Source organism: Cariama cristata, unplaced genomic scaffold (genome assembly GCF_000690535.1).
Source record: "Cariama cristata isolate BGI_N322 unplaced genomic scaffold, ASM69053v1 scaffold4253, whole genome shotgun sequence".
NCBI classification, from domain to species: domain Eukaryota; kingdom Metazoa; phylum Chordata; class Aves; order Cariamiformes; family Cariamidae; genus Cariama; species Cariama cristata.
In genome coordinates, this window is record NW_009608851.1 from 1 (window position 1) to 26,203 (window position 26,203).

Sequence of the window (26,203 nt, forward strand, 5' to 3'; positions counted from 1 at the left end):
TCTGTCCCGGGGGGGGGCGACGGTGCCGACTCCCGTGGGACCTGTCTGCTGGGGCTCCGTGTCCTGGACGTGGTGCTGCCTCCACGGGAGCCTGAATTAAGCTTCACCCGGGATATTGCTGGGGAGCTGAGCCTGGGGTACCTAATGCGGGAAGTGTTGGCAGTCCTGCGTTGTGTCCGCCTGCAGTGTCGGGGTTTTCCAGCTATGTACTCCAGTAACGTGTCTTATGGACTCTCTGGGGGTACTGCTTCCTTAGGAGAAGAGGATGGAGAGCTTTGCTTTGCTGTCAGATCCATAGGCTTCTGGTAACCAGTCTATCTAGCAGCCTCAGAGACTAAGGTATTAAAAAGGCTAATATGATGCTGCTGCTATCAACCAGAATAAAGAATTGTATTGTATTTGAATGTATGCTGTAAGATGGCATGTGTGGGCATTTTGGCAGGCTGAGATAGAGAATTGTGGGACAGCTGTGGTCAGAATCTCTGTGATAAATAGTGCAAATGTTCCTGTCAAGATGCTCAGGCATGAAATCATTCAGATTACTGTAGCTAATTACCGAAGTAATGTGTCTTCCTGAGTTTGCGCACAACATGAAACCAACTATAAGTAGTAGGAACTACTACTACTGTTTTAGGAATTTTCTTGCATTACCCAGAAGATGGACTTGTTCTTGTAACTGTGTGCTGAAGCCTTAAAGGAGGGTGCCATAAAATTTGATGTAGAATGCCTTTGTTATAATAAGACATTAAGAACCTGGTTCTGCCCAGAGGAGCTGCTTGTAACTTCCATAGGGAAAACTCGCCTATAATGATGCTTTCAGGATAACTTTGATGTTGGCTTGTGCCAGACTTCATGTTACCCTGAATAAGGCTCTTCAGTGAAGTCTTTCTCTGAAATTATAGGCCAGTTCGTATTTTAGGTTTTCATTTCAAGTGGAATCACAAAGATGCTTCAGTCTCATAACTTTAAATAGATCTTACATATTAAACGTCTCCGTAGAGAATAGAGAATTATGTACAGAGCATGAATCGGGGAAGAAATACGCATCCTCAGAGGGCTTGCCTACACAGAGAAGCAGGAATAGTAAGGCAAACTAACAATTCTACCTATTTCATTTCTACTTGAAGGTCGAGATTCTAGTCAACAGGTATCATTTGTATGTAAGGAGTAGGAAATGTGTGCGTAGACATTTCCCTTTTAAGAGGACGACAATGTGCAATAGTACCAGTCTTCTGTGTAATTTTTGGTCTTTTGCAAGCTCAACTTCACTTGGAGCATCCATCTTCTTTGAAAAATATATGTGACCCAGGCTTTTCAGCTTGCAAAGGCAGGTGATTCAAAGATGAGAGCAGAGTGGATGATCTGGACAGCAAATGGGGGAGCATGGGGTACTGTACACATTTCCTCTTCTTCATTAGTTCCTGTTACTCTTACTAGAAACTAAGAAAGTCTTAGTTTTGTTTGCAGAGTTGGGTGAGAAGAGGAAATTAGCACTCTCCTCTGTCTCTGACACCAGTTATACTTTAGAGCATCTAGTATGGAGACCTCAGCTTTCTGACATGAGGTTCCCACTGCTCCCTGGCACTGCCAGAGCTTCTTTATTGTGTTGATCCAACAGTTCCTGGTATCAGCTTTTGTGGATTCCTTTGCTGGAAGCACAAGCCTCTTGCAAGTTAACATTCACAGAAAGTACTGTAACAAATTTAGTAAATTCTTTTGACCCAGTATCTCCTTCTGATTATAAGATAACTCTACAAGCACAACAGATTGTGAAAATAGTTGTTTTATAACTGATAGTGTGTCGGTTTCCAGTTGCCTATATTTTTAAAATAACTGTAGGCTGCCACCTGCTTAAGAGTATTTGAGGATATTGCACTGGGTTTGCCTAATTTTCCTCATACAATGTTTATCTGACCACTGCATGTTAGCCACATGGAGCTGTAGATGCACTTAAACATATAAACGTTGCTACCTAAGCTTCTTTCTGCATCCTGGAAAGGAGAAGACTCTGTCTCGTTGTTTACACAGATTAATGTATATGTATTAGAAGTTCTAAAGTATATGTCAGTATGAGGTATTGCTTGCTAAATTGGTGCCATAGTGCTAAATCACAGACAGAAAATCCTTGTGCTATCTAAATCCACTGATAAAATTGCAAGGAGACGAACGTGGAATCAGCTGATGGCTCTTTTTCCTGTCCTCCTTATTGTGTAGCTTGTTCTTCTGGCACATCTAGTCCCGAATGTTTTGCTACTAAGCTCTTTAGCTGACTTAGGAAATGCTAGAGTGGAACCCAGCTGGTCAAAACACCAGCAAAACTTCAGTCTTGATACCTCTGAATGGTTGACTGTCACTCATGTGCCTAAATGCAAACATACTTCCAGGTCAGAAATTGTGCTGTAGTGTATTGAGAAGATAGTACTTTTGAGTCCTGAAACATCAAACATTTGTTCAAAGATCCTGAATGTCTTCATGGTCACATCAGACTTCTTTATTTGTTCAGGATTAATTTAGCATTTTTCATTCGTTGTTGTAGAAAATGTCAGTTAGCTGTGGTTCTAGTACTTTTTCCATATCTTTCTACCTAGACATACCTTCCTGGGAAACTGTAAGTCCTCTGTTTTCTTTCTTTTCTTTTTTTCTAAAAACACAAAAATAATTGAAAGTTGTAAACTGTTTAAAGTATCAGATAAGTCTTTCAATGATAACAGCTGTGCATAATTGCTAATATACTTAGAAGTCACTTTCCATTTAAATAGCAAACAGCTAAATTTTATTTTTTTTAAGAAAAGACTTTGTGCATGTTTGTGCTTAGAACACTGTTACTGTAGATTTTCTGTTAAGAACAGATTTGTCATTGTTATTCTTGCAGTGAGCAGCTACACAATCCATGTTTTATGCAGAATGGTAATTCCATATACTCTTTGTGTTTCTGCCCCTTGGGGGTTATAAAGTAATGCTTTTTGTTTATGTTTTTTTTTTTTCTCCAAAACTGGACAATACAAGCAATGAAAACTAGATAAATTATGATTAAGAACTTTTATTCCAAAAATATTTTGGAATGTATTCCTGTACTATATGGAAAATTGTTACGGAATTTTACTTTTGCATTTCCTTTTTTGATTCCCATTAATTAAGAAGTCACCAAAGGTTTCTTAGTCATTGTACTAGTAAGAGGGTATGTACAGTCATAGAGCTGATGCAGTGCATGAACTCATTGTCCAAGCTGCCAGTCCAGTTGTCTTCCTTCAGGTTAAATCAAAACCAGAAGTAAGAAGGAGTTCATAGTTATTTATTATGTAAAATACTGTCTGGCATTATTTATAATACTATAATTTGTATTATTTCATCGTATCATTATGATTCAGAGTAAATATTTTCTTACTTTTAACTGTTATTGTGGGACCATGGACCTCTAAGGGGGCCCAAATAGCAGAATGGCAAATAATTAAAGTTATTGTAAAATATTAACTTGAAGCTTATTGTAGTCTTCTGCAGTGCACAATGTAGCATCTTTTGGGTCCTGAGTAAGGATAACATGCAGTTAATGACAAATGTAGCATACTGTTAACAAACTTGTATTTTAGTGGCTGCTTTTTTTGTGCGTATGTTTTGTTTTGTTTTTTCTGCAAGCATTAATATTGACAAAGTATAAGGATCAGAAAATGTAGGATGTTTGGGACAGTGTGCACAAGCATATAAAGAATGACACTCTTGCAGTCTCTGCACAGTCCTGCTTAAGGGCAATCTGTGCAAAGAATCTGCAACCTCTTTGACTCTGTGCAGGCATTTAAATGTTCTCAAACTTCCCAAGCCCTTTTGATACCAGCTTTGTAGGACAAGTGAAAGTATTTTGATAAAGCAGACTTTCTTTGAATTTTACAGCTGATTCTAAACTTGTAACTTTGATTTCCTAGGTTCAGCACTTCAAGACAAACACTGATGTGGATTCCAGACTCCTTTTTTTCCAGGTATTTGTAATATATCATCATATTAAACAAAGATAAAATAACAGTAATTAAAAAACCTCAAATGTTCTCAGTTCTTAATTAATGCTGTAAATAGTGGGGGTTTTTTCCTTAATGCTTTTCCCCCTATCTCAAGCAATGGGACAGATCTATTTGAAATAAGCTGTTATCCAAAAGGCATCTTCTGTCTTGAATGATGCTATGGCAGCTTATATGTGCTGAAGAGTTGTCACTTTTTAGATGGAGTGTTGTGGAAATAAGGCTCCAAGTATGCAGGAAGGGGAGATGCCACTGATTCTATTACTGTGTTACCACTTGTGATCTTATTGACCATACACGGCAGCACTGCCTTTAATGTTTTTTGAGTTATTGCTGTACCCTGAGTTAACTCAAAGTTTTGAGGGTTTTAACTTGTGGTACAGGGGATTATTGAATTATTAAACATCCTCCTGCTAACTTTTATGTCACTACCGTTATGACTTCTGTGGGTTATGCTGCTTACTGCTTGTACCCTAGTAATTTTGTGCTGTAGTTGCTGTACCTCTATCACCTCAGTTAGTCTTAAACACATAAAAGAAAACCTAAAGACTGCCAATTTTGCTTCCCTACATTTAATTTTTGTACTCCTTTCCCCATAAAAGCCTGGCAGGTGACATAAACAGGCAGCATTACCTGCTCCTGTTTTACTGAAATGTTCAGATAAATGGAGTGCCAGGGATATGTCACCTTCTTTGAGGCATGGAAGGAAAGGCACAAGGAGGAAGTCCCATGGTATTCCCGAATCTCTCAACACTAAATATACTATCTAAGGAGTTTGTTCTGAAAGTCTTCCAGTATTGGAAAATCTGAGAGGTAATTGTCATTCAGACTCAGATGGAATCTTGAAATAAAACTCCTGATGTTACTTAGTTTGCTTCTTATCTGTAAAACAAGGTTTTGGCATTGTGTTTTCTATGAATCTGGATGAAAAGTACTTTGATCTGATGGGAGAGAAACTTTGAAGTAAAATTGTGTAAAAACTCATCCACTCCATTCTTGCCCAGTAAATCCTTGCAGAATGAATTGTTTACTCTTCCTTTTTACTTCAGCAGCTTTTGCCAAATTAAATTTACAGTTTGTAACAAACTATGCAGCCATCTGCGTGCCTGGGAAAATTTTTCCATCCTTTCAGGCTAGGCCTTGTGTCTGTTTTCTTTGGGAATCTGAAGATCTTTATGATGCAGCTCTTAGCCTTTCCTTAGGTGTGCATGCACTGCTCCTTTGTTCAGGAGAGATATGTCAGGCCCCCAGCATTCTGCCTTACCAAGGCAGTTTTCTCTGCTCAGCTACACTGTTTTACCAAAATGCAACCAGCAATACACAAGGAGAGCCAACTGACTGAGCATGTTGCTATCTTGTATTTGTGTTAGTACGTTTCTGAGGGACATCTAATGAAGATTTCCTGTGTTTCAGTTTGCTGAGTGGAAGAATTTCAACACTGAAGGATGAAACTGGTGCTGTGAGTAATAAACCTACTGATAACTCATTGATTTAATGTTATGCTCTCAGTTAGGTTCTCTCCTAAACAGTATTCACTCTGGGTGCTAATGGGAGTTACATTGACCTTTGTGGAGACTCTAGAACTTCAAGAACATGTTTATTAAGTGCCATCTATTTGCAGTGGTGTTTGTATATATGTCTTTCAAGAATGTTGAATTAGTAGATGGTAGAAGAATAATAAGAGCAAAGGAGAGGTCCAAAAACTTTGGGTTACGTTTGTCTGCAGACTGCCTCATCTTCAACTCCTCTATCCCATGCTTGGCATAAAAAAGCATTTTAGTTGATGATTGCTCCATACTAATGCTAAAGTACAGCAGTTTTTCTTTGCAGATATTTATTGATCGAGATCCAGCAGCATTTGCACCCATTTTAAATTTTCTTCGCACAAAGGAGTTAGACTTACGGTAAGAAGTTCTAGTTATTTCAAGTGAAAATTAATTTGATTACATGCATTAGAAAACTTTTTCAAATAAAGATTTTTCAGTTTTACTAATCTAGTTGGATGCCTAGTATATGACTCGGCTCCCTGGTAGGTCTAGGGCCATGTCTAGAGTATGTATGGCATGGTGGAGGCAGAAATGGTAGCATTATATTTTGTTAGTGGGTTCTTGTAATTTAAACCACTTCTGGCAATGTATTTCTTTATTATTTCTGTATCCTTAATTTAGTGAAAGATAATTAATATTAAGATCACTTTGAAATCTGAAACATCAACATGTTGAATGCATTTGATGGTAATTCTGTAGTGTTAGGTGGCTTGACTTTCACATTGTGTAATGTCTAGTTATATGCAAGTATTTATAATCAAGGTGTTGACTCACTTTGTCCTTGTGTGTTTTGTTGTTTTTGTTTTGTTTTTTTCCTCTCTCTAGGGGAGTGAGTATTAATGTTCTCAGACATGAAGCTGAATTCTATGGAATCACTCCTTTAGGTAAATTTTTTTTCTTAATATGAGGTCATCTTGTATTTATTACTGTAGTAATGACCCACTTACAAGTCCTGGGCAGTTGTGACCCTGAAGATTTTCAAACTTACTGATACAGAATGTTATTTGAAATAATGTCATGTTTACTAGGAAGCGAAAGCTGTGGTCACATCTGGTTTTCCTCCTTAGTGAGAAGATTGCTACTGTGTGAAGAACTGGAACGCTCATCTTGTGGCAGTGTCCTTTTTCATGGCTACCTGCCTCCTCCAGGTATTTTTGTATTTGTGGTCTGATGTTGCTTGCAGTCACTTAATGCTTTAGTTTATTGGGGTGATTGGCTGAGGTAGTTACTCTAGCTGTCAAACTGTCCAGAGAAGGCTTTCCTATGGAAAGGTTAAGATGAGTGGTTGAATTGAACATTATTCTGACAGAAAACTAAGGCTTTTACCTGTATGCTATATGAAATGGCATATTTAGAGTACTGGGCAGGGGGTTGTGGCCTGTTAATACTAAGCAGGCTGTGTTTGGTAGTGGACTAGAGTAGAGGTTCTTCAAGTACGTTTCAGTCAAATGTTATCAACATGGAGTGCTTTCTTCTTTCTGAAGGTACAGTTACTTTAAGTACCCTACGTCTAGCTGACAAATCACCACAAATGAGCTTTCCTTAACAATATGAGTACTTATTATATTTTTACTTCTCTGTAGAGATGAACACAGTTCACATGTTAACCTGAGGTCTAGGGGATATCTAGCCAATTGTCGACAAGTTTTCTGCAGATAGTTCCTTAAATTGTGAATGTCAATGTAGACAGCAAAAGCGTTTTCTGTTTCAGTGTTACAATATTGCCTAATTCTTACAGCAGATGAATTAGACTTTAGATCAAAATGCACAAGCATTAATCCTGTATTTTGAATGAATGAATGTTATATTGCTAAAGTTTATGAAGTGGGACAAAACATCTCTTTTCTTTTATAGGCATTCCCAACCGTAAAATAAATAATACTGCTGGGCCACCAGCTGATGTTAGAACTGGTCAAAACTGCTCCGAGAGTGAGATTCATGGAGGTGGTGTCCAGCCTACGCTTGCTGGTAGTGGGGAAGGTACAGTCAGGCTAGGTGAGGAATGTCAGTTTTAAAACCAAAACAAATTGCAAAGATGATTGTCACTGGGAAATAAAAACTGAGTGACTGTTTCTGGTTTCAGTCTGTTATTCTATGTTTGCCTGATCTTAAATTGCTGAATACTTACTTAAACACTACTCCCTATATAGTATTTAAGGCTCACTGCTGCACGATCAAGACATGAGGCTGGGAAATCAAAGTTCTTCGTGCAGTCTTAGTGTGGCCCCTTAGACGAATGCCTTACATTACACTAAAGCCTGATAAATACCAGACAGACCAGTGTCTCTTTGATCTTTGTTCAAAACCTCTTTCCTGCTCTTGCACTCTTTCTTGCTCCTGGTGCCTCTCTTGCCCGGCAAGACTGGAGTTTTTAAAGTAAAAGTAGCCTTCAGTTGTTTGACTACATAGAGTGCTTTCCATATAAAATATATAAAACCTGTAAATAAGAGAGGCTTGAATTCTGTCATTTTCCGGCTTTTTCGCTTTGCAAGCAAATTAATGCTGTTAGAATTGTGGTATTTCTGCTATAATCATGTAAATAGCAGTAGTGTTAGGAAAATCTAGAGTATGTTAAAAAGTGAATCTGTACCCAGGGAATACAAAAATAAGCCTTGAATATGAATTGCTGATTCTTCTTTGTGAATTGCTGGAGGTTTGGAAGAGGGCAGTCTTGGGGAAAATGAGATAGAAGATGCAGTCTTTAGGCATTAGTTCTTTAACATATCAAGGCTGAGAGCTAACTTGGGGAAGTACCATAACCACTGATTTCCAGTGCAGTCCAACACTTCTGCCAAACCCAGTTTAGTTATAGATCAGAAACAGGCATGCTCCCACTAGATAATAAATAGTGGAGCTATAGGTATTCTGAGATATTGGAAATTTCAGTTTAACGGTCTGGAACAATAATACAGCGTTGCACCAACTATTTGGAAAGAATTTGTTTCTTATTTGATAACAGTCCTCAAATTTTACCAATTTGACATGCTTTAAAACTGAGGCATGTACTTCCCTCCTTCTCCTTATGAACACTTTGCGTTGTAGCGACTTCCTTCCATGTAAGAACTGTAATAGTTGTAAGGATTGTGAGGAGTAATATTGCTAACCAGAATCTGGATGAAAATGTTTCTTGAGAAATCTCATTATCAAAGTTTCTGTTGCATATCCTAGCAGAGAACTCTATCCTGTTCTAGATGTCTCTGCTCATCTTCTAATATCCATCACTTGACTGACTTTCTCTTTGTTGTTATTTTTAGGATTTCCTGTGGACCCACGGAAAGTCCTAATAGTAGCTGGACACCACAATTGGATAGTAGCTGCCTATGCCCATTTTGCTGTTTGCTACAGGTATGAATATAGTTGCTTGTGAGGTTACGGGAATCTAAAAAAAACCACGATCATTTGTTATGAGCACAGCAAAAAGTTTACTTTACTCTGAAATGACAGTAGGTCACATGCATTCAGTCTGCTCCTATAAATATGAATTGCCACTTTTGCTTGGTAGATAAACTGCTTGATAGGAATTCAGATTTTGCTACTTTGATGTCAGTTCTTGATGCTGTTGCAAAAGCAATGGACTCCAATTTAACTGCTGCAAAAGCCTTTTTTAAAGCAGGCTTTTAAAGGAAAGATTCATTTTAAAAGTTCTTCCTACTGTATGGGTTTGAAGACAGTCTGTGAAGTTAGACTATCAAAGAACTTGAAACAGTTAATGGATTTTTGTTACATAAGTGGTATACCTTGTCTTGAACTTAATTTTTTTTTTTTGGCTTAGCAGAACTGTTAAGCACCTCCTACTTCATCTGAATGTCTGAAAAAATGGCTTTAAATGTCTTGTAAACAAGCTGGCTATTATTTAAGATCAGGTGAAGATAAGTAACACCTTCATATTACAGAAGCTGTTTTTAATTCACATCTGGTAGACTTCATTTAATTGGTGGCTGTCTGTTCAATGAAAAGTAATGTTTTAACAAGAGCTGTTGCCAAAAAACAAACACTGCTGTTGTAGTGTGGTTCAGAAACAGAAGGGAGAATGAACAGTGTAATGTGATTAGATTCTTTACTGCCAAGCTGCAGCCATAGTTTGCTGCCTTTTTCACTATGTAGAATACAAATGTACTTGCTTAAAATTTGTAACTTAAATCACATCTAACTTGTCTCTTGTATTCACCACTGCAATTTGTTTTGCTTTAATTTGTACTAAATGTGGCTTCTCTCGCTCTATTTGATGTTCTTGTTTTCAATTATGGTTAATATGGTCTGACTGGAGAAAGAGGCAATGATTTGCAATTGTCTTTGTGCTAATTGTCCCCTCCTCAGGATTTTCACTCTTACTGTTTTCCTTGGATGCTAGCTCACTTAAGTGAAGAATTCTGCCTCTTTCCTGCTTGGTAATCTACTTAAAGACTTGTTACCATTGAACTTAACTCATTAGCGATGCTTTTGATGAAGCATGTCAGACTTGAATGGTTGCTGAAGGAAGGCAGCGGTCAATATGCCAATTTAAAAATGCTGCTTTTCTTCATGGTGACTCAAGGTAGCAGTCTTGTCTTGATTTTAATACTTTTTTCTTCTGGAACTTGCAAGAACTCTAGGAATACAATGGCAGAATTTTCCCTCCTCTGTTCTGCTCTTACACAGCTTTTGTAAAAGTTTTTTCCCCTTCTCTGCTGCATCTTAGTACCCATGTGTTTTTTATTGCTTGACAAGTGAATTTGCCCAGACTTTTTTGAATATCTAGTGTTTAAGGAGGCAGCATACACTTAAAACTATTTTCCTCTACTCACAAATTTTAATATAGCTTGCTTATACTACTATGCTGCGGTCAAGTGGTGTGATTTTTAAGATTCTTGTCAGGATCACTTTAATGTAAGGGCAACATCTAAGTTTTAGCTGGAATCATTTCTTAAAGGAAGTGGTAATTTGTAGTGGACTGGACAGTGAATCCCATGCAGTAAGAAATTAAACCTATTCAGATACTTAGTTTTGTGACTTTTATGCTGCTTCTAACATGTTATTTAAATACTTAAGATAATTATTTTATTAAAAAGCTACAGCAAAGCACATGGCATCCTAAAGATAGTATTTTTTTCCCCTTTAAAGTATGGCAGAAGTCTTCAATACTTGGTAATAAAGCCTGTGACGATGTCTTGGTTGCATTTAAAGGCTTATGGATATTTCAGTCCTGCTCTTAAGTCACTTCACTACAATTTCTTCTGCATGCTGTATGAGTAGAGCACAATGATCTGTGATTCTTCGTCTCCAGGCAGGATGCAATGCTGAAGTGAAAGAATGGCAACAGTGGCAAAAAATACTATAGATATGTATATGCTTTCCATGTTAACGCTCATATAGTTTGACTGCTTAGATTTACTGTGCTGTAGCTCAGTTGCAAAGTATCTAAATTATTGCCTAAAATTAAATCAGATAAATTGTGCTTTTTTGTCATCATGTAAGTCTTTAAAATTGCACAGGCAAATCATTCTCTAAAAATAAAGTTTATAGTCAATTCAGTATAGTCTGTTTCCAGTATGCCATAAACAGAAAATGTGACTAGATAGCACAGCTTTATACTAGAGCATGATTGCGTGGCTTACATGGTATGTAAGATAACTTGCCTCTGGAAATTAATAGAGATTTGTTCTAAAGTCTTATGCTGAACCTCATTCTGTAGCATTTGGCTAGCCCAGGCTTTTGTCTGGATCATCCACGTTGGTTCAGAGATGTCTGTTTCTGTATCTCTAACCTCTGCTCCCTATTCCCTCCTTTGCCCTTCCAGAATTAAAGAATCATCTGGGTGGCAGCAGGTGTTCACGAGTCCCTATCTGGACTGGACAATTGAGCGAGTGGCTCTCAACGCTAAGGTTGTTGGAGGACCTCATGGAGACAAGGATAAGATGGTTGCAGTTGCCTCAGAGAGTAGCATAATCTTGTGGAGCATTCAAGATGGTGGTAGCGGCAGTGAAATTGGTAACTATAATTGCTTTTTTTTTTTTTTTCCTTTTTTGTGTGTGTGTTTAACCAGAAAGAAGTCTGTGGCCTTATTTTGAGGTGTGTATGATCAGCAGTGTTCGGTAATCAGTTTCACAAAGTGACAAAACAAGCTATAGCAAGCAATGTATTGGAGCATTTTAACTTACTTCTCTGTCAAGCTAGAGGAATCCTTTCTCAAAAACAAAACGATGAATAATAAAAAAGTAGTCTGTTTACTGAGCAGATACTAACTGATACTGTTCAGTTTAGCTTGAGTTTTCATGTGAAGATGCAAATTAGAGTTAAACTTTTCCCTGGACTTGCATTTGAATCTAGGCCATAGCACAAAGGACATAAGTTTTTGAGATGGAAAGCTACAGATACTGAGAGATTCTGCTCTTTTCTTTCCTTTGTCCTATTAAAGCTGTATTTTTACATAGAGATGATGGAGAGGTTTCAGTTCTCTGTCAAATGTAGTTCGTAAATGGAATATGGAAGATGAAAATTTCTTCATTTTGTAACTTGGGTGACTAAGTAGGGGAAAAAGCAGACGCTACTGCCCTAAGCATACAGGAATTGCTGCTTTTACACCTTGGCACTGAAGGACACACAATTAGGGAGGCTTTAGAAATAGCAAGAGGACATTTCAGAAGTAAATATTCCTTGGTACTGATTTGATGGCTTGTCTAACTAACTACTGTTCATATAGAGGGCAAATTTGGGAGGCAGTGAAGGGAATTTTATTAGGAACTTCCTCTAGCCTAATCCCTGGTGTTTGAATCACCACTATTATGCCAGTAACGTGTTGTTTCCTCTGGCAGTGGATACTGCTAACTGTGACAGCAATCTCCTTATGTGAACACTTTTCTCTGAAACTTAATGCTGAGTTAATTTGTTATTAGATGTATCTCCATAGTTGAAGTCATGAGAATAAATGTGGTCATTAATTAAAGTCAAAATGGCCAAATTAAAGTTTTGATCCATGTGCCTTTAAAGGAAGAGCTTACTTGAAAGATGTTCAGGCAATTTCTAGCTATGTTAACAGCTGTTGCTTTTTTTCATGCTTGAATGAGTGGAAGCACCAAGTCAGATTTGAAGATAGGGAAAGGCAAAGGTCTTGCATGAGACAATGCAGCCGTATACTGCTCTTTTACTTGGGACTCATAGAGTTCTTGTATGTAATCATCATCAGCAAAACAGCAAAGGAGGTTCCATTGTATTAAAAAAAATAAAAATCTGAAAGGTGTGTCTAACAGTTGAATATGAAATATCTCTATGAAGCAGGGAGCAAATATTGTACTTGAGAAGCTTTTTCTTCTGTTATGCTTCCTTGACTAAATCTTAAAGGCAGAGAAGAGTTAGTATGACAGCTGTGCTATTACATTCCTCCTGCATTTTCTGGTTTAACTTAGCTGCTTGTGTTACCTTGGGATTTGCAATAAGAGACATGAAGCAACATCTCAGATTTTTGCAAATCAAATGTAAAGAAAGACAAAAAACATAGGTGGGCTTTAAATAAAAACTCTAAAATATGCCAGTATCGTAAGGTACTGATAACTTGGACTGCGACTGAACATGGCAACAAAACTGAAGGAAGCACTTGTGCTAAACAGGCTGTACTGCATTGAAGTGACTTTGTGAAACAAAGGAAATGCCACTTGGGGCTGGGAGGGGAGCAAAGAGAAAGTGTCTACAGGATTGAATCTTTAGTCCAACTAACACTGAACAAAATGTACTGTTCATCTTTTGGATAGCAGGTCATGCTTCTTGGTAAAAAAAAAAAAGCTTGTGTCTTGTGTTAAATAGTAGTAACTTGAATATAGCGGTCTTGTTTCTTTGTGGTGGCAAATGCTTGCAGTTCTGCTTCGTGTTAGAGATACAGTACGTTGCTATCATCTGAAAGAAGCTGCTTGTTTCAAACAGTTGTTGGAACCTGGTGAAACTATCCTCAGAAAATTGCGTGGTCTGGCATCTTTGTGATAGAGCTCTCCCAGAGCGCTCTCTTTCCTTTCAATATTACTTACATAAGACACTGCTGCTGGATTGCTGCTGTAAGCAGTGCTTTACTGAGAGGGACCCTTTAGACAAGAGCCTGTCATTACGTATAGCATTGTCTCCCCTGTGGATGGGTCTCAAGATTGTTGAGCCTAAGCAGGACTGACACTTCAAATTCCTCCAGACCATTCAAGCTGTCTTCCTTGATTTCCTTGAACCTTATCCTTCTCTGGAGTAATCAATTCTAGTTGTTTCTGTGGATTTTTTATTATTGCCTTTTTTTATGTGCCCTGTACTGCTGAATCTTACCTGCATCGAATGATTGTTCAGTGCCCTGGAAAACAGTTTAGGATCCTAATTAAAACATAAGTATATATTGAACTTCCTGGGAGTTCCTTCTTGGGGTGTAACAGAGAGCTGCTTCTTGTTTGGGAATGACACTCAGTTCACTTGAATTTTTCTGAAGCAATGTTGGGAAATTTTCCAACTATTGAGTACTCTTGTTTTGAAGACATCTGTCTGCTTCAGTTAAAGTACATTAATGAGAAGTAATATAAATATGTAGAGTGAGCAGTATGGAATAGGGAATTTGTGAGTGAAGTTTCGCACTTGGTAGTGTAATGTATCCCCAGTAGTAATGACTTTTATACTTACTAGGCAGTAAAACTTAGGCTGGAATTACTTAGAGTTACTTACAGGGCCAATTTGCTGGACTTCATAGCTAGCAAACTTGGAAATTATCTCAGACCTTTTTTGTTTGCTGTAACTTTTAAATCCGTGATACAATAAATAGTACAAAATGTAGTATGCTGTCCAAGTTTGCAGTTCAATTAAAAATATTCGTATTGGATCTATGATGAGACTAGGAAGCTCTAAAGAGAGGATGGATTTTGTGGAAAAGTTCAGATGTTAAGGTCTACTATAACAATATTAAATACATGATATAGTAAATAGTACTTTAAAAGGTAATTGTGAACTAGTATGGCATATATTTGTCTAGCAAAATCATAAAATTACCGCTTCTTAAATGACACTTAATAGTCACAGATTAAAAAAAAACCCACCCACAGAAAACCAACAAAAATCCTGCTTACTGTAATAGGTTTTTTATTTATTTTTTTTTAATGCCTTAGAATGTGTAAAGCCATTTGAGAACCTGATGGCTGTAGAAAAATAAGGAATGCATATTCTGCATGGGCTGCTCTTCCTTCTCTTGCCTCGCTTCTCCTTCCCAAGTAGTGATTGCATCAGCAGAGATGACATCATGCTGCCATTTAATTTAATGGAACCCAGTTTGCTGCTTGAATGGTACCTCACCTAGCACACTGCAAACTCAGTTTTGGCTTTTCTTTACTTGCTACTGTAATAAATGTGACATATGATAATAGTGAAGAGATCCCATTGTTACTGTATTTTTCTCTTTATCTTAGATGAGCTTCATAGACTCTTTGTTTTTTGTAGGAGTGTTCAGTCTTGGAGTCCCTGTAGATGCTCTCTTCTTCATTGGCAACCAGTTGGTGGCTACAAGCCATACAGGGAAAGTGGGAGTGTGGAACGCTGTGACTCAGCATTGGCAGGTGTGTTCAATTCAATTTTCGGCATCACTTTTAATAAGCTGCTATATCTTTCTAGTAAAAAGAGAAGAAAATAATGTAAAAGCATGTGTGAAGTGCTCATCACAGGGTTTTCAGACCTGAATTGTGTTACGGAGTTTGCCATCTTGGTATCTGAATGTTGTGCCTGTGAGCAGAATGTTGAATTGTTTGGTGGTACTACTAAGTGTGCTTTTTAGGCTTCCAAATAAAGGGATGTGGTGTGATTTGGAGTAATAAATGTCAAGTCTGTGTATATTTAAACTTCCTTGTGGATTACTAACTTTGTAAAAATTCACTAGGATCATAGGAAATAAAAAAATTGTGGGTAATGTGTGACAGCAATTTCTGCACCGTCTGAAAAAAAAAGAACAAGAAGGCAGTCTGATATCTGGGGATCTCAAAAGTTGTTTTATAATCGGAGACTCTTCTGCAGCAGAAATATACATGGTGCTTTAAAGATGTCTGTCTTGCATGTGGATGCTTCTGGTTGCACTGACTATTCCTGTTGTCAGGATGCATATTAAACAGAGAGATCCTTGGAGTCTGTATGAGTCTCAGAAAACAGTCGAGCATTCATGTGAATAACAAAGCTTGTAACACAGCCAGATGTACATCTTTGTGGCACAAAACCTGGCTGCAATAAAAATCCCAAAATTGCCTTGCAAATCTCAAGAGGCGGAACTGACCTGAGGCTGCTGCTCTGTTTGCTGTCTTAGTTCTGATTCAACCCTTCAGTGACAGTACTGCTAACAAATAACACGGATAATAAGCACGGGATAGCACTGCTTCTGCTGCAGACACAGACATGGTGGTACGGTCTTGAATTAAACAGAACATTATTTAAAGCTCTTCTGTTAAGAGACAACTTTAATGCTATGTGACAAGCTGGCATTTGACAATACTTTCTAAAGGAGCAGGTCATAAGGAATAAAAACTGATGTCCCATTCATCATCTTTGTTTCCAGAGCACCACAGAAATCTTTCCGATCACATTAATAGTTCCTTTGGTGAAAACATTTCTTATCAAAGACTACAAAATCCGTAAGAGGTGCTTATATGCCAGGATGTCCTGAACCCAAGTTTTTGGCTTTCTGGTTTTATATTTTTTTTTCCTAGAGGATGAGAATAGCTCCCTTTATTAAAAAAAAAAAAAATAAAAAAGCCCACAACAACCACAAAGCCAAAAGGTGCTTCTCTACCTCAGGGCCTTTTGTTAATAAGGAGTGAAAAAATAAATCTTCGTATAGGTCTTCATCTCCCTTTAGAACACATTCTTCTTGAAGAATCCCATAAAGACTTAAGTGGCAGGGTTATACCTCTGATTTTTCAAGTTCCTCATGAGAATGCATGATATTTGTGTAACTGCTTTCCATGAGTTGCCCATAGCTCTGAACTTAGGATGTAATCATACTTGCTGCAGTGAGAGAGGTTTTGAGAAACAGAATGTGCCAATACCCCCTTTCAGACCAAGAATTTTGTTTGCTTTCAGGCTTCCTTTCCTAATGCCTTTCTAAGTTCTCCTTTAAGGAGGCTTAGTTCGTACAAAGCTATCCTTCCTTAACACTGTGATTTTTGTATTTGATGTATTACACCGGAAGATGTAACTGACCTCTGCCTCTAATTGGTTCTTGCATCTTCTTCCCACCTTGGAGATCTCAGCAGATTAGCTGAGGTGGTTTCCCTAGTACTTACTCCTCTGCCAATGTTTCAGTTGCATGCAACAAGGTTGTGGGTGCTAGATACATCAGTAATTAAATTCTTAGCATAGGAGAGCTTAAAGGAAGCAGAATATTTAGTGTTATAGAATAAGTGGTAACATAAAGCAATAGAGTATGACAGAAAAAATTAGTCTGAAAAGTTGAGGATTCTCACTGGCCATGTTTTACCAGTGACTGTTACATAGTGTTGCTCTGTTTCCTAATGAAAGTTCATGTCTTGGTAGGTGCAACTGCTTAATCACCTCTGGTGTTCTTCTCTCTGCTGCAGAAGAAAGGATTCTCCTTGTTTTGTATGATCTCTCTGACCTAGTCAGTCAATCTCTGCTGTCAGCAGCATTGTGGATCCTCTTGCTCAGACCTTTCCTTGCAGTTGTTATGTCTTCTGCAAGGTGATGAATAAAGATCTGTTGATCAGTTTCCCCTACCTTCATTAGTTTTGTAAATTTTTTGCAGATCGGAGAGCTTCTGTGTATACCTCTGATCCACAGAACCAGAGAGCATACTGCACCTTGATCCATAGACTCTCAGATGCTGAGACTGTTTAGTTTGCCTTTCTGCTCTTGTACTACTTATTTTTTTTCCAGACAAATTTAAAGAAAGCTTTTGAAACCAAGTTTGAGGCCCAGATCATTAGATGCCTTATTTAATTGGATGTAGTATGAATTCGACTGTGGGGAATGGTAGGGTACTTAAACAGCTGTGTCTGAAAAAGTACTATGTGAAAGCATTGAGATCAGAATAGCAATTCTTCTCAGTAATTGGAAAGGATCCTCTCCAGGTCATTCAGTCATCAATTGTACAGGGAAAATCCAAGTGCTTTCCAAGAACAATTTCTTTTTAGCATTGGATCTGTGCTGAGTTATGGGTGAACATAAGTGAGAAAGGCATAGTTCTTTAAACAAACAAAGTTCTTTAAACAAACAAACATTTGTGTTGCAGTCTCCTCTGTAAGGCTGACCGATAGGCTTAGAATATGTTTTAGGGGCTTACAGACTGTCCTTAGGTGAGGAATGGCTACTGGTTTAGAGTGCTAGCTCTTTGGGGTGTGAGGAAGTTTCTTTGGTTGGTTTGATTTGCTTTTATCCAACAGATTCAGTGTAGGTATTTTGCAGATTATTTTGCAAGTCTCTGAAGCAATTGAAAGAATGCTGCTGGTCAGAGAGAAATCAGAACTTAAGCTGAAATTTCCATGGATTAGTATTCAGTGTCTGTTAAGTGGACTGGCTGAAACATACGGGGTACAGGAAAAATGCTATGACTTTGTGCATGTTTGAGTGCTCTGGATAAAATTGCTTTTGGCTTTTTCTTCCTCAGGGCTGAAGCAAAAAAGAATTGCTTGAGATAGGGGAATCATACCTAGGATAAGCTAAACTTTTTCTTTGCTTGAGATCTCTGCCCTACCCAAGGGGATAAGCATGCCTTTTGATCCTAGAGGGCATTCTTAATCCCTCACCTTAAGTTGTAGACCAGTAAGTAAAATACGACAGGGCTGTCTTCCGGTTTACTTGTTGTGGATCTGTATTGGAAGTGGGAAATTGTAATGGGACAAGAATTTTTTTCCCTTCATTGTAGGGAAGGCTAGAGGCTGAGATGTCCATAGAGGCTGGCAGAGAGACACAAAAACTGGGGGTAAAGGAAGGCTTAGAGAGGCAACATCTAGTTCCTTTGCCCAGCAACCTCTTAAGGAGTTGTCAGAAAAGGAAGAAGGAATAGGACAGAAAGTATGAAGTACACTTATTTTGCATGTTGGAAAAAAATCCTCTTTTGAAGATGTGGTTTAGCTGCAACACACTAAGCTTTGTGACTTCACATGGAGAAGGATCTTCTGGAGCAGTTGTGCTAACTTGTCTGCATGCTTCTGCTAAACTCCATGACTTAAGATCTGGTTTGGTAGAGGAATGTGATCTACCAGCAGTACTTCAAGAATTCCATTGTATGTGTGAGCGTGTGCACAACAGCTTCAGGCCAGTACCCAGCTCATGTGTCCTTCAACAAAATGTACCAAAACTGTCTGAAAACTGAAAAGTAGCAACCTAGCTTATTGATTTGTTGATTTTTATTTTTTTTTTCCTTTCTGTTTGCACTAGGTTCAGGATGTTGTTCCTATCACAAGCTATGATACTGCTGGATCTTTTCTGCTGCTAGGCTGTAACAATGGCTCTATCTACTACATAGGTAAGAAATGGGAGCAGCGTGGAATAAAAAGGAGGTGGTACTGAGCAACTTTGTTCTTAAACTGTTTAGTTGGTCTAAGTTGCATCAGAACAACTGTCTGTTTAGAGTAATAAACAAATGTCTATCCCCCCACAGACATGCAGAAGTTCCCATTGCGAATGAAAGACAATGATCTTCTAGTGACAGAATTGTACCATGATCCCTCCAATGATGCTATAACAGCGCTCAGTGTCTACCTCACACCTAAAACAAGTCAGTATTGTATCACTGTCTCCTCAGTGAGAGGCTGTTACAGATGTGGTTTTTTTCTTTTTTCTGAATGGACTTCTTCTATTGCTGCATAGCAGGGCTAAAGCAGACAAGGTAGCCCTTGACATAAACAATGAATTTTTCTTCATTTAATAATCTTCAAATGAATGATGAACACTAGGTGTAACCGTTTCCCCTTACATCTGTACGTATGTATAAATAGGTATATGTACTTACATGCATGTGTGCATATGCTTGTACACGCATTATACATTACTGAATAATTGCATTCACTGAAATAGTTTGTGGTAAGCTCGGGTGGGGAGGCAACCTTGGTGTTGCATCTAACCTTATAACCGATATACTAAAAACCATTTCTGTATGCAGCTGAACAATGCTTAGCTATGGTGTCTATACACCCTTCTGTAACCACAGTGCAGCTATCTTTTGAATAAAAAAAATAAAACCCCAAAACAAAGCAAAACCAAAAAAAACCCAACAAACCCAAACTGGGAGGAAGTGGTTACTCACATAACTATATTGATACCATGGTGACCTTTTTAACTGTAGTCCTCCTTGCTCTTGCCTTGTTTTCTCATTTGCCTCCCACTAAGGCAGAAAAATAAATGGTATGTGGCACATATTGACCATATCACTGTGAGGAGTGCTAAAAGACCCAATCGTATGACTTTGTCCATCTCTCCTTTCACTTCAAGGAGGGAGGAGAGAATGGGAGAGAAGGCGGCTGTTAAGACAGTGTTGAAGAGTGTAGTATGGAATTGAACAAATGTTGGGGCTTTTTTAGTGGCAAAATGTCCTCTCTGTTCATGGGAAAATAATGAGTAAACAGTGTTTAAAATAAATATCTATCTTACTGTGGAAGCTTGTTTTCTATTGCCTCATTCCGTGGCCCCAGTAAGACAAGCTTTCGTTCCTGGGGGGAACAACTGTGTTCTTTCTTGCTCTAGGTGTAAGTGGCAATTGGATTGAGATTGCATATGGTACCAGCTCTGGAGCAGTGAGGGTGATTGTACAGCACCCTGAAACAGTTGGGTCTGGGCCTCAGCTCTTTCAGACCTTCACAGTTCATCGAAGTCCTGTTACGAAGATCATGCTTTCAGAGAAACACCTCGTGTCAGGTAATCTTCTTTTCTGTGCACAAATTTGTATTGGTGGTTCTCCCCTCCTCCTGAGCAGTGAAATATTTGTATGCATTGCCTTATAACTTGCATTGTTCCCACACATGATAGAAATTAGTCAGATGCATTTAGGGGTGGAGGAGGGGCTAGATTAGCTTGGGTCCCATTTCTTAAAGTAAGCATTCTTCAAAACCTTTATCAGTTAAAAGGCCTAGGTTTTATTTGACCAGATACTGGAACAACTGACTCTTTTGTTTGTGTCTTATTCCAAGGTTGCTATTTGTGGAAATAAAAGGGTTTGTAAACAAATGTATACTTGTCAAGTCTTATTGTTGTGGGCAGGTGCTTTAGGATTTCTCTTCCTTTAACAGACTTTCAGGAGCTTTCTGGGTTGCAGCAAAAGATGCACCATCTCCTCTTGGGCACTAGAAAAAGCCTTCCCATGGCTTCAAAGGGCTGTGTTACTTCTTTTCTCAGCAGTCTCCCAGTGTTTGTTGTGCTATCCTGTTTGTCCTATCTCATACTCAGGAAAGTGTCTTGCTTTCGGGGAAGATGGAATCACTCCTCCCTCTGTAAGAATCTGTTTCACCCAGAATCCAACAACCAGGGCATGGCAGAGAACAGATTTACTTTCTGCTGCTATCCCAATTTTTTAAAAGAAGGAACAGAAAACATGGTGTCCAATTATACTGCAAACAAACAGCCCAGAGGTCATCTGTTCCCCTGCAACTTGGTGCTAAACCTTTAGTGCCAGGAAAGGGCGCATCTGTATGTAGAAAACTGAGTAACTGATCAATGAAATGGAAGAGCAGTATTGTGTGAGGAAGGTTCTGCTGCTAGGCTGCTCTCATGGCATGCCTTGTCCTAGCATCTGCACACAGACAATTGAAGTGTGCTGTAGGCTACTGGTGCTGACTCAGTCAGACCTTAATGGGGTGTTCCACCTGCCTCAGTTTGTTTCTTGAATTTCTGAGGGAAGAGACAAAACTAATAGAAAACACGACATCAGCAACAATTTGTAGATTGTTAAATAATTGTCTGGAGATGCTATGTGACCTGACATTGACTGAAATCTGTTTGATCGCTCAATCTTGAAAACCTATCACATAGAAATCATTAGAGAAGTTTATCTATCTCAGAAGTTTTGTCATCCCTTGTAAATGTTATTGTACATCTTTTCCTTTCTAGTTTGTGCTGATAACAACCATGTACGGACATGGACTGTGACTCGGTTCCGGGGCATGATTTCAACTCAGCCAGGCTCAACACCTCTTGCATCATTCAAAATCTTATCCCTGGAAGAAGCAGAGAGTCATGGCAGTTATTGTTCTGGAAATGACATTGGTAGGATGTCCCTCAAAGGCACTGTACTGAGCCTGTACATTCACTGATCTCAAAGGTTTAACAGACCTTCAACCCTATAACATGCAAGTCAGCTGATGGGTGTAAGCTCTTATATACTGCTCTCCCCATGAAAAGATGGCAGGGATCTGTAAGATTCACCAGGAAACACTCACTGTTTAGGCTGTGTAGAGTGAGTACACTTAAAGGGCTTACTCCGAAGGCAAGAAAAAGGGAGGAAAGACTTTTGAACACAGATACTATACCTCTTCCTTGAGCACACTGATGTAGCACTTTTGGTTTAATTAGAGAATGGAAGCATGGGAGACTGTGTTAAAGCAAACAAGCATAGCAATGTTTGGGTCTACTGAAAATTCCAGTTCACTGTTCAGTCGGGGTTAAACGATGCACATGTGAAAAATGCTTAAATGAATTTGAAATTGTGACAAAGTTCACTGAAGCCTTGAAACTGCAGATGCAAATGATGCTAGCACATTGCTATAGCTAGATACTGAAGGAATGCATGTCGTTAAATATGGGTAGACAGGTAGTCTAGCTTCCTTTGTGGTCTGAGTCTTGCAAATGAACCTTGATGAACAGGATGCCCTATCAAAAAATCAAAAAGATTTGTATCTGTAGCGGCTTCTAACTATTGGATGGCTTTTTTTCTAGCTATTAGTCATCTTTGGTTCCCTGGTCCTGATGCTTTAAAGTTGCAATGCTCATACTAATACAAGTTTGGGTCTTCAAGACTGTGTGGAGAAGAGATTGAGAGAATTGAAACAAACAAGCAAAAAAGTGATCTTTTTTTGTTTTTCTCTAGGACCCTTTGGTGAACGTGATGATCAACAGGTGTTTATCCAAAAAGTTGTTCCCATCACTAATAAGCTGTTTGTAAGGCTGTCTTCAACTGGGAAAAGGTAGGTCTATGTTTAAGGCTTTAAGTGGGAAAGGAGCAGAGCTGTTCAGGTGGCAGGGTCTCCCATCCCTTGGGGATGCATCCAGTTGCACTTAGCAAGCTTCTAATGTGCTTGACAGCTCTGGCTGAACTCCAGTTTGTATGTTGTTAGTAACAGAACCATACTTAATGATCTGCTATGACCTACAAGCCAAATGGCATTTTGAAAAATGTGATATCAGAGGCTCACTTCACGATGGCTTACCTGCTGAGCTCACAAACCAAACACTCATGAGCCTCTACAGACTGTAACTCTCAGCCATGGTACCATGCTAACATTAAAATCCAAAACTAATGCTGAACTTGCTGGTGGCAGGGATTATGCTGCGCACAAAGGTAGACAGGGAAGCAGTTTCTCTCTTCCTTTGCACTTGTCTCTGAAGATACTAGAACCTTTAAAACTGAGACACTGTTTTCTACGTCAGCTATACAATTATTTGCTGAGGCTTGACTTCATAATATTCTGCTACATTGCTGCCAATGTAGTAGAAAAAGTTGCCAAATAATCAATCATGGCTGCTTTTCCTCCTGTTAAGCTAGGAAGATGGCAAGAGACTAGAAAAGATGCTGCATCTCAGTTCTATGCTGCTTACTATTCTTGCATCTCTTGCCTAATAACTTTGAATCTAGGTGAAAAAGTTGATGCCTTAACACTATTGGAACCTGAATTGAGGATAGAAGTCCTGAGGATTACTGATGTGCCTTTTTTTGGTGGTGGTGGGTTCTGCCCCCCCTCCCCCCTTTTCTTCAGGCTAGAGTTGTATGTAGTGGAGAGTTTTATTAGATGACTTATTGTGGCACTTCTTGGGTAAAAATCTCAATACAAGGGGCCAGTGAAACAAATTACCTAGAATCTGTGAGGTTCTGGTGTGGAGTCTGGCTTAGCAGCTTAGTTTTGGGAGTCCTTTTCCTCTCACTCCCCACATAAGCTTCTAGAATAAAGGGAAAAAAGCAATGGAGATCTGCTGTGTCAAGTGATACTGCAGTTCTGATAAGACAAAAGTTATCTATACAGATAACCTTGGATTTTTTGCACATCTTTTTTATATGCTTAAATGGGCTGTTTCTGCAGGTTAGTTTCCTAGAGCGTCTAGCATATGAAGGGGCTAGTTGCTGTCATTCTTGTGAGAGCCTTAGGTTTCTAATCATTGCAAACTGAAAAAGGACATGGAACATATAGGGGTTCCCTAATAAAAATAAACCAGTAGTAAGACTGCAGATGGATTGGGGAAGATGGTAATGTCTGCAGCTGAGCAGCATGCTGGTCATGCAGGGGAAAGAATTTCGTCTGGAAAAAAGGTCTTTTTTCTGATGGCAAGTTTGGTGCCTTCTCAGAAAATCAAAACAGTACTGACTTTACGGGCCAAACTCTGCCAGGTGCAAATGTTCTGGTAATTTGGGATTTTTCTTCCTCTAGGATCTGTGAGATCCAGGCAGTTGACTGCACTACCATCTCATCATTTACTGTGCGAGAATGTGAAGGATCCAGCAGAATGGGCTCCCGGCCACGCCGCTACCTCTTCACTGGGCATTCAAATGGCAGCATCCAGATGTGGGACCTGACCACAGCTATGGACATGGTTAATAAGAGTGAAGACAAAGGTAAATTGTGTTCTGCTAGGACTGTGGTGTGGTTCTTTTTCTGTCCTCACATGTGTATGACTACGGTAAATGGACTTGGGTGCTAAGAGCTGTCCCTTTCAGATGTTGGTGGCCCCACGGAGGAAGAGCTGCTCAAGTTGCTTGACCAGTGTGACTTGAGTACATCTCGCTGTGCCACACCCAACATCAGTCCTGCCACCTCAGTTGTTCAGCCAAACCGGCTTCGGGAATCTAATTCCAGGTAAGTCACCAAGGGTGGCACTGGCTGCAGACACCAAAGGTTTTACCCTTCAGGTACACAAAGAGGGGTTTGGTGACCTCAGTGCTGTAGGTGAGCCCCTGAATTCATGCGTTAAGTGTCTTAAACTACATACACATACTCCTCGATTTCTGTTGGTTTATATGTGTGCAGATTAAAGTATCCTATGAGAATCTGAAGTGATGTGTAAGCCTTTGTGTGGGGGGGTTGTGATGAGTATATTGCTATTTTAGTGGGAGTTCCAGTGGTGAGTGGGAGCAGGGTGCGCAGAAGAACTGGCTGCTACTCTCAGCCTAACATCTACTCTTCTTGTCCTTGGTTGTTTTTCTTTTTTGAAGCCTTCAATTGCAGCACCACGAAACCATCCATGAAACGGCCACATACGGTTCTGTGCGGCCATACAGAGAAAGCCCTCTATTGGCAAGAGCAAGGCGGACGGAGAGCTTTCACAGTTACCGGGACTTCCAGGGTTTTAACTTATCCAGCAAAAGCCCAACAGAAAAGGCAGCTGCTGCAAACGGGAATTCAAGCCAGACAGAGGCCAGGAAGGCAACAGCTGAGGGCAGCGCAGCTGAGAGGAAGGCAATCCTGACAACAGCACTTGAAGTGCGAGGCACAGGCGTGACAGATGCAGGTGGGTGTTGCAGTACAGAGGTTCACCGTCTGCCAGAGAGTTCTCTGGATCTCAAAAGAAGAGGACCAGAAGAGGAGAGTGAAGCCAAAGCAGAAAGCAAAAAGAAAATGGGGTTTGAAGGAGCTGGCTTCCTGGGAAGGAAGAAAGTGCCTCTCCTGGCCTCTGCACCAGTCCTTGCTGAAGGTGGCCCTGAATTACCTGGTGCTGCTTCTCCATCACCTACGAAGACAGCTGCTTCACCACGTCACCGGAAGAATGACTCATCCTGCCAAGACTACGGCTTGTGAAAATGTGACTGGCGGCAAAGATGAGGTGCAGATGCCCTCTGGCTGGTAGCAGGCATAACATTACGTGTTGTGGGTTCTTTCTAGAATGGGACTTTGTTCTCATACCCAGAATGAAAGTTGTATGGTTATGAGAAAGTACCTGGCTGCTGCCAAACCTTTGAAGAGTCATCTACATCAATGTGTGGCTTTATGTAATGCTCCAAAATGTAGTACGGTACTTGGTCCAAAATATTGTGCATTCTTGCGTAAATGTGGTCAGGCATGTGATATGTTGTGATTATTTTTGTTTTGGGGGCAGGGAGGGTGCTAAAGGAATACTTGGTTGCTCAGTGGAAGAAGCCTTATAGACGCAGCCACACATTGCTCTGCAGAGCTGCTGCTGTCTTGGCTGAATTTTGCCTAATTCACAGGGCTGCCTCTGTAGTCTTGTTTTATGAATGGGATCCTTGCTCTGTAAGCTGCTGCCTGAAATCTGAAATGTTTTGTGCAGGTTAAGGAGAAAGCTATTCAAAATAGCGTATTACTTTGCCTCTTAGTCCAAATAAATTGCCAGAGGAGTGTTGCTTGTGCTTTCTGAAAATGTGTGGTATCAGATGATGGGTTTTGCTGATTGTAACTGAGAGCACGCATAAAAATATCCTTGGCAGAATACACAGAACTGGCAATCTCTTGAGGGCTTCCTTGTCACTTTCTCTGGAAAAAGGACAGAGATGAATATGGGAGTAGG

The 26,203-nt window shown here is 39.5% G+C and overlaps 1 protein-coding gene across 1 annotated transcript; it reads left to right on the forward strand.

Moving 5' to 3' along the window:
- Positions 1–3,894: 3,894 nt before the first annotated feature.
- KCTD3 (potassium channel tetramerization domain containing 3) lies at positions 3,895–25,589 on the forward strand. The gene is made up of 17 exons (XM_009697306.1): positions 3,895–3,971; positions 5,421–5,466; positions 5,838–5,911; positions 6,380–6,438; positions 6,622–6,702; positions 7,409–7,549; positions 8,809–8,899; positions 11,331–11,521; positions 14,981–15,096; positions 18,920–19,007; positions 19,143–19,259; positions 20,225–20,395; positions 21,584–21,739; positions 22,560–22,656; positions 24,112–24,296; positions 24,399–24,537; positions 24,894–25,589. Exons 1-17 carry the CDS (start codon positions 3,943–3,945, stop codon positions 25,474–25,476), a joined length of 2,364 nt encoding a protein of 787 aa, XP_009695608.1. The 5' UTR covers positions 3,895–3,942; the 3' UTR covers positions 25,477–25,589.
- The last annotated feature ends 614 nt before the right edge of the window (positions 25,590–26,203 follow it).

Coding starts and splice junctions, on each gene's coding strand:
- KCTD3 (XM_009697306.1), top strand. CDS start 3,943: ATGTGGATTCCAGACTCCTTTTTTTCCAG. Junction 5,912..6,379: donor ACAAAGGAGTTAGACTTACG/GTAAGAAGTTCT, acceptor TCCTCTCTCTAG/GGGAGTGAGTATTAATGTTC. Junction 24,538..24,893: donor CTTCGGGAATCTAATTCCAG/GTAAGTCACCAA, acceptor TCTTTTTTGAAG/CCTTCAATTGCAGCACCACG.